Raw genomic sequence first — 8,314 nt, forward strand, 5'->3', positions numbered from 1 at the left:
TTTTTTCTCAGACTGGGATTAACCAGTAGATTAAAACAAAGAGGTGCTGTGCCTTTAAGATCTAGAGCCTTTCTAATTAGTAACTTTTCAAGTGCCTTTGCAAACTAATGCATTTATTTTTTTTTGTTCTTGCAATTTGTATATCTGATCACAGAAGAGAATATACTTCTTTATTGTTGTTGACTGTAGTTGTTTTCCACGCTTTATGAATTGTGAACAGAAGTGTGTGTGTGTGTGTGTGGACAGGGTGTTTGTTTATAAGCGCACGCGTGTGTGTCAGTGTTTGTCTGCTGCATGCATATGTAACACTCAGGGTGTGCACCTTTGTTGTGTGTGTGTGTGTGTAATATATATATATATATATATATGTAAATACACGAAAACTTCTTTTGAATAAAGCTTTTCAAAAAACCTGAAAAATACAAATGTTTGCATTTCTTTTACCCAACATCTCTCCCGCGCCAAGCAAACTCAAATAAACGGACAGAGAAACAGACGCACACACACACTGGCATTTTGACAGATTGCATGGAGGACTGTATTTTTATTTAAATTGGGGCAGATTTTATTTAAACATCTTTTAAAAGAACTCCCATCTCTTTGGGGGGGGGGGGGGCACACATTTGGAGAGAAGCCCAAACGGAACGCAAGGTGGCGCTGTGCAGATTATTCTTCACGGAGCGCTTCTGTTATTTTGAGGGCTGTGGTTTTGATCAGTGCTTGGGTTGCTTACACTGGAATCCACATAATATCCTCTATATCCCCAACATAATACAATGCTTCCCTATGCTTTACCAGACCTCTCTGTTCTTTACAATGCTTGCCTATGCTTTCACTGGGCTGTAGTACACTTTGCTGTGCTTTTACTGTGGGAAACTTTTCTAAGGGGAGGGTCAGAGATGGGAGGCCTGGGGACTGGGGTTATTAAAACTGGACGTAGGACAGCTGCACGTCTCCTTGCACCTCGATGGTGTCCACCTGCTGGAACTCCATGAACCTGTGGTTGAAGTTGCACAGGTGCTGACCGTTCACAAACACCTTGAAACGCTGGTTACCACAGCGAACTGAGATCTGAGAGACAGAGCGAGAGAGAGAGAGAGGTGAGCTTCACCGTGTTCACTCTACAATTCAAATGCAGCGGACTGAGATCTGAGAGACACAGCGAGAGAGAGAGAGAGAGAGGTGAGCTTCACCGTGTCCACTCTCTAATACAAACACAGTGGACTGAGATCTGAGAGAGAGAGAGAGAGAGAGGTGAGCTTCACCGTGTCCACTCTGTAATACAAACACAGCGGACTGAGATCTGAGAGAGAGAGAGAGAGAGAGAGAGAGGTGAGCTTCACTGTGTCCACTCTGTAATACAAACACAGCGGACTGAGATCTGAGAGAGAGAGAGAGAGAGAGAGAGAGAGAGAGAGAGGTGAGCTTCACCGTGTCCACTCTGTAATACAAACACTAAAAGTACCTTGCAAATCCACTGACACATGCTTCCCACTAGAAGTCTTTCTCAGTGTCCCCCAATAGAAACAATACAAGAAACTCAATAAATTCAAAATCCCAAGCATTTCTGAAGTTTCTTTTTGGTGTTCCTGTTGAAGGCGCTGCGAAAGGCTGCCAGCGGAAATGCTTGTCGTTGAGCGCACTGTGTTTCTATCGTCTCGTAGTAATGGATGAACAGAGAGGTTGCTGTACTCACATCAAAGTACTGTCCTGCCTGGAAGGGGTTAAACTCGAGCTCCCTCTCCTCCTGCCCCCAGCTGCCCCCGATGAAGCTGTTCCGCACAACGATGTTCTCCGAGATCCGCGGGTTCAGATGGAACACGATGTCACGCGAGTAGCCCACCATGAAGTTAATATTGAACCTGCAGCCAGGAGAGACCGTCAGCATAGAGACCCAGAGGTCTTCCTTCTTTAATACAGCATAGGCAAGCATTGTAAAGCACAGAGAGGTGTGGTAAAGCATAGGGAAGCATTGTAAAGCACAGAGAGGTGTGGTAAAGCATAGGCAAGCATTGTAAAGCACAGAGAGGTCTGGTAAAGCATAGGGAAGCATTGTAAAGCACAGAGAGGTGTGGTAAAGCATAGGGAAGCATTGTAAAGCACAGAGAGGTCTGGTAAAGCATAGGGAAGCATTGTAAAGCACAGAGAGGTGTGGTAAAGCATAGGGAAGCATTGTAAAGCACAGAGAGGTCTGGTAAAGCATAGGCAAGCATTGTAAAGCACAGAGAGGTGTGGTAAAGCATAGGGAAGCATTGTAAAGCACAGAGAGGTCTGGAAAAGCATAGGGAAGCATTGTAAAGCACAGAGAGGTCTGGTAAAGCATAGGGAAGCATTGTAAAGCACAGAGAGGTCTGGTAAAGCATAGGGAAGCATTGTAAAGCACAGAGAGGTCTGGTAAAGCATAGAGAAGCATTGTAAAGCACAGAGAGGTCTGGTAAAGCATAGGGAAGCATTGTAAAGCACAGAAAGGTCTGGTAAAGCATAGGGAAGCATTGTAAAGCAGAGAACGGTCTGGTAAAGCATATTTAAAATAAAAAAGAAACATAGTAAATTAACCTTTAAGAGCTAAACTAAACACGTACATGGCATTAGCTGAACGGTCTCAAAAAGGAGACTGAATATCAAAGCAACATTCAACCAATGCGTGCTGAATCGCTTCTATCTAGACCGACTGCAGAGAGACTTGCACTGTGGTGCCGACTCTCCGTGCCCTCTCTCGTCCCCAGACTCCTGTTTCGAGCGCCCGTGTGTTCGGCATTCTTACCTGTTGCCTCCTGGCAGGACCATCCCTCGAATAATTATAGTCCTCTTGGAAGTCAGACCTCCTGGGATCATATTGAAGTAGGGAACAACCTGGAGAAGTACAGTTTTCCATGAAATCCTAAATTTATCATTATGCATATATATATGTATATTTTTCCGGGGAGGGACCATACCACTAGTTTCGGTAGTGTGGGGTGTGAGCCATGTTACCTAGACGCCCCCCCCCCCCATGAGAGTAGTGGCCCGTTCTCTTCTCTGTGTGTGAGGGGAATGATAGAGCCAAAGCCTGTGTGTGGAATAGAGTGAGCGAGACAGAAAGGAAGTGAGTTTTTAAGATACAGACAGGAGGAATTAATAATTGTTTTTGTGGTGTGGTCCTGACCCAAAACACGAACGCTGTTTAATTAATAAAGTCGTTTTGTTAGCACCTGCATCCCATCTCCGTCTCCTGCTTTGAGCCTCAACACCAGGGGTCTTTACAATATTCTATGCATGTATACTAGCCACAAAAGTCAGGTATACTAGCCAGGGAAAATACCAGTAGGACAGATTTCATCTTGAAGTTAGCCACAGTGCCTCGGCAGAAACATTTCGAGCAGCTGCGTTTGGGTTCAGTGCTGTACCGAGTGACACATGCAAGAGCTAACACATGCTACTTTCGTTCTTAATAAAAAAACTACTTTTGTTATTAGTTTTGTATGTACATATACCTGTTTACACGTGCCGGTTCTGGTCTTAACTTGGTGTATATAATTCTATAAAAAATACGCGATTGTGTGGAACGAGGCTATGATGTCACTGACCGTTAATGAATTACAGGCCAGGGCAGTGACATCATCACCCAGTCAGAATTCTAAACAAACTCAAGATTTCTAGCTGTCAGCGAGGCTGGGGTGGACACTTATTTAGGGACAACACCACAAAGGAAAACATAAATTAAAAAAACATGCTTCAGCTTTATGATGAATGTTTGTTAAAATGCATTTCTCCAGCTTTACAATGTTTGTGTGTTCGGTCGATTACAGCTCTCCATATATAATAAAGCATTCTAGGTCAGCATGTTTGATGTCCTCGAAGTTGTTCATAGGCTCGCACACACTATTAATAGGATTACAGCCTCAAATACTAGCAGTAACAGAGAGGGTGTTTAGTCTACTTACTGGGTTATAGACAGCTGGCCCTCCCATGATCTGAAACGAAAAACAAATGAAATACATTAATACATAAATACATAAATATGTAACACACACAGGATGTTTAGAAATGAAGTCCTTGTTGTGGCTTCGTGCTCAATTTCAACAAACAAGTCAGCTACTGTAGTGTCGCTCTGACAAATTAACATGACGAATTACACAGTTTTCAGTTAAAGGAAAAAAAGAAACTGAAAAAAATGTGAAATTTGGAAATCTAACAAGAAGCACCGTGCTGCTAGTATGGCTTCCGATAGACTTTTGCGACATCAGCTGTTTTGGGGTTTTTTTCACTCCTTTTTAAATAAAGGAATTGATTGATTGGTTGGTTGATTAATTGGTTGGTTGATTGATTGATTGATTGGTTGATTGGTTGATTGATTGACTCACTGGTAGATTCCCTCCTGGATATCCCTCCATCCCTCCCTGCAGAAATACATGAAAACAAATTACAATCCATCCTAAAGCCTTACCGGTTTGTGTGTGTGTGTGTGTGTGTGTGTGTGTGTGTGTGTGTGTGTGTGTGTGTGTGTCTTTGTCAGTGGGTGTGTGTGTGTGTGTCTGTGTGTGTCTTTGTCAATGTGTGTGTGTGTGTGTGTCTTTGTCAATGTGTGTGTGTGTGTGTGTGTGTCTGTGTGTGTCTTTGTCAATGTGTGTGTGTGTGTGTGTTTCTTTGTCAGTGGGTGTGTGTCTGTGTGTGTCTTTGTCAATGTGTGTGTGTGTCTTTGTCAATGTGTGTGTGTGTGTGTGTGTGTCTGTGTGTGTCTTTGTCAATGTGTGTGTATGTGATGACTATACGTCTGGTTTTAACCCTCCCTGCAGTACCTCCCCCACCAGCAGAGGGCAGTGTGTGTGTAGGGCGTGTTTCCTGTGTGATACTCACCGGTCCCCCATATACTGGCATCCCTCCACCTTGTTGCTTCGAGAGAAACACGAAAGAGACACAGGTGTTAAAATTACAGCACACTGAAACACCCCCTTTCATACAATCTTTCATAAATACAGACATTTTGGCAAGTAATACATTTCAAGTCGTGTTTGCTAGAATGTCCAGGGATGAGACTAAGACTCCTATTGCATAGCAGTGTGATCCAGTCCAGGTTTTACTACCAGCTTGATCAGCCCCAGCGTGTCTAGCTAACAAGCTCAGGTGTGTCTTAATACTAAACTCATAGCGAAACCAGAAATGGATCAAACAGAGAGACATACAGGAGAATTACAGCACATAGAAAACAGTTAGAACACAGGAATGAAGTGGGAGAGGCAAGTGACGCAGAGAGTGAACCAAAGTCTCAGTGACTCTGAATTCGTGGGCATTTTTAAATCTCACCTTTGTTTAAATTGGCTTGGTTTTGTTAATGGATTTAACGTTTGCTATTTTTTCATTGGCTGTTTTGATTTGTGTTCTTATGTACAGCACTTTGTGATGACTTGTCATGAAAGGTGCTTTGTAAAATAAATATTATTGTTATTATTATCATAATAATGAGTTATTATAGTAAGCATTGTTCTCAAAGGCACCAGTCAGTACTGCACCGCGGTGACCCAAAGGATCAGTCCAAACTCACCGGCATGAATCCTCCTCCATAACCTGGCATACCACCTTGAAGCTGAGAGGAAAACACAAGAGAACATGAACCTAAAATATCTGTCTGTCTATCTATCTATCTATCTATCTATCTATCTATCTATCTATCTATCTGTCTGTCTGTCTGTCTGTCTGTCTGTCTGTCTGTCTGTCTGTCTATCTCTGTCTGTCTGTCTGTCTGTCTGTCTATCTATATATGTCTGTCTGTCTGTCTGTCTGTCTGTCTGTCTGTCTATCTATCTATCTATCTATCTATCTATCTATCTATCTATCTATCTGTCTGTCTGTCTGTCTGTCTGTCTACCTATCTATCTATCTATCTGTCTACCTATCCATCTTTCTATGTCTGTCTGTCTGTCTATCTACCTATCTACTTATCTATCTATCTACCTATCCATCTTTCTATGTCTGTCTGTCTGTCTGTCTATCTAGCTAGCTACACTAATAACACAGTTCATAGTTAATGCAATAGTTAAGTTGTGGAATGCTGTGTTTTTATCTGAGCGGGTCCGTGATTTCCCTGCTCCCCTGCCGTGTGACTCATCGCGGCTCCCCCGATGACGTTGAGGGTCTGGATGATGTGTGACTCACCACGGCCCCCCCGATGACGTTGAGGATCTGGATGATGTGTGACTCACCACGGCCCCCCCGATGACGTTGAGGGTCTGGATGATGACGTCACCCCCGATCTCCAGCGTGTCGACTCGCTCGCAGGGCATGCGGTGCTGGAACAGGTGGAACTCCCGTCCATTCACATTGATCTGAGGAGAGGACAGGGAGGGGTTAACAGGGGCAGCTCCACCGCCTCCTCTCACTCATTACCTGGCAGCTCAAATCTCTCCCTCCCCTGACTCCCCTCTCCCTTCTCCCCCTCTCCATGCTGTCTCCCCTATCTCCCCTCTCCTCTCCCCCCTCTGCCCTGTCTCTCCTCTCACCCCTCTCCCCTCGCTACCCTATCTCCCCTTCCCTGTCTCCCCTCTCTCCGCTATCCCTTGTCTCCTCGCTCCCCTAACTCCCCTTCCCTGTCTCCCCTGTTTCTCCTCTCCCGTCTCCCATCTTTCCTCTCCCGTCTCCCCTCTCTCCTCTCCCCTGTCTCCCCTCTCTCCTCTCCCATCTCCCGTCTCCCCTCTCTCCTCTCCTGTCTCCCCTCTCTCCTCTCCCGTCTCCCCTCTCCCCTCTCTCATCTCCCGTCTCCTCTCCCCTGTCTCCCCTATCTCCCCTGTCTCTCCTCTCCCCTCTCCCCTCACCTGGTACCCCTCCTGGTTCACGATGATGATCAGCTCGAAGGTCTCCCCCTTCCTGAATGGCATCTCTCTCTTCTTCTCCTCCCTCTCCCAGCTCCCGTTCTGGAAGGCGTTGAATACCACCTTGTCCCAGCCGTCGAAGCGCGGGTTGAAGTGAAGGGCCACATCACAGCCCTCGTAGTTTCCGCACTGCAGGTTCACTTGAAACCTGGGGGGGGGGGGGGGGGGCCGTAGAGGTGAGTCGGAACGCACTGCAAGCACCGTTAACGCAGACTGGTGTGTCCTTTAAGGGGGGGGGGGGGGGGGGACGTAGAGGATGAGAGCGGAACGTCACTGCATCACCGTTAACGCAGACTGGATGTCTTTATCTTCGGAGAACGAAACTTTTAAAACAGTCGCACAGGCGGAAGTTGATCGCCGTTGACTGGCACTCGATTGTAAAGGCGAGGGAAGGGCAGCTGTTCTTGTTTTGAAATCAACACATTAACGAACGGATTTGGTCGACACACGTGCTCAACCAGCATGCACCTTTGGTAAACTGTGACGAAGGTGTCAACAACAACTCAAAGTTCAAAGATATTAAGTGAGAAGGCAAGATAACGTTATCAGCGCTAATGGATTCAGCTGCCCGATAAGTCAATATTGCACATCAGAAACAATAATAGGAAATAAAGATAAGAGGGGTTTTTTGGGGGGGGTGGGGGGTTGCTTTTCTGATTGGTTTGTGTTTTTTTACCTGGTGATTTCGTGCGGGATTTCTCCGTGGATATACACAGACATTCCGGGTCGCAGATTGCCATAGATGGGTCCGATGTATGGAACGGTCTGTGGAGAGGGGAGGGGAGGAGGGAAGAACAGCTTCAAACATACAGCTCTGCTCCAGAGTTTTGCACCCCCCCCCCTCTATATAGAATGAACTAATTTTGCTTCATAAAGTCGAATGAAACCTGCTGAATAATGTTGTTAATATATTAAACTGCACTCCGCCCCTTTATATAGTTTTCCAGATACTTCACAGAAAACTTACAATAATGCATGATAGCCTCATATGCCCCCAATATAAAACAATGTCAAGAAATGTCAATGAAAAACATCTATGTGTCATAAACATTTTGACTTTGAGCTTTCAAGGCGGAGAGACGCCTGCACAACAATTCTCTCAGCGATGGTACTCACAGGGTTGTAGATGGGCTGGTATCCTGGAGGAGGAACGAAATTCATGTTGAATCCAGGTGAAGACAGGACAGGTGAGTCAGACACACTGCGGGCCAGCTCTTATAGCCCCAGAGTCTGGGAGGGGCCCCTGGCTTGGCCAGGTTCGGAGGAGGTAGGGTCGCGTAACTGGTGGGTGCTTAACTCTGTGCGCAAGCTTGTTGAGGTGTGGCCATTGCTGCAACACTGCGGGCCAGCTCTTATAGCCCCAGAGTCTGGGAGGGGCCCCTGGCTACCGGGGGGGCGGGAGGGGGGGTGGGTGCGTAACTCGGTCGCTAGCTGGTTGAGGATGTGGCCAGTTGCTGCAGGTACCGTTG

General features: G+C 46.0%; 1 protein-coding gene across 1 annotated transcript; it reads right to left on the minus strand.

Annotated features, from left to right (window-relative positions):
- Positions 1–544: 544 nt before the first annotated feature.
- On the minus strand, positions 545–8,088 carry LOC121304955 (galectin-4-like). Its single transcript, XM_041236407.1, has 11 exons — positions 7,962–8,088; positions 7,522–7,610; positions 6,789–6,993; positions 6,180–6,302; positions 5,522–5,563; positions 4,837–4,872; positions 4,344–4,379; positions 3,924–3,953; positions 2,765–2,853; positions 1,697–1,862; positions 545–1,071 (listed from the first exon to the last, which is right to left on the minus strand). The coding sequence occupies exons 1-11, from the start codon at positions 8,004–8,006 to the stop codon at positions 925–927; spliced, it is 1,008 nt and encodes a 335-aa protein (XP_041092341.1). The 5' UTR covers positions 8,007–8,088; the 3' UTR covers positions 545–924.
- Between the last annotated feature and the right edge of the window lie 226 nt (positions 8,089–8,314).

This window comes from Polyodon spathula, chromosome 40 (assembly GCF_017654505.1).
Source record: "Polyodon spathula isolate WHYD16114869_AA chromosome 40, ASM1765450v1, whole genome shotgun sequence".
NCBI classification, from domain to species: Eukaryota; Metazoa; Chordata; class Actinopteri; order Acipenseriformes; family Polyodontidae; genus Polyodon; species Polyodon spathula.

Coding starts and splice junctions, on each gene's coding strand:
- LOC121304955 (XM_041236407.1), bottom strand. CDS start 8,006: ATGAATTTCGTTCCTCCTCCAGGATACCAGCCCATCTACAACCCT. Junction 4,873..5,521: donor ATGGAGGAGGATTCATGCCG/GTGAGTTTGGAC, acceptor TTTCTCTCGAAG/CAACAAGGTGGAGGGATGCC. Junction 1,863..2,764: donor GTCCTGCCAGGAGGCAACAG/GTAAGAATGCCG, acceptor TCCTGGCTGCAG/GTTCAATATTAACTTCATGG.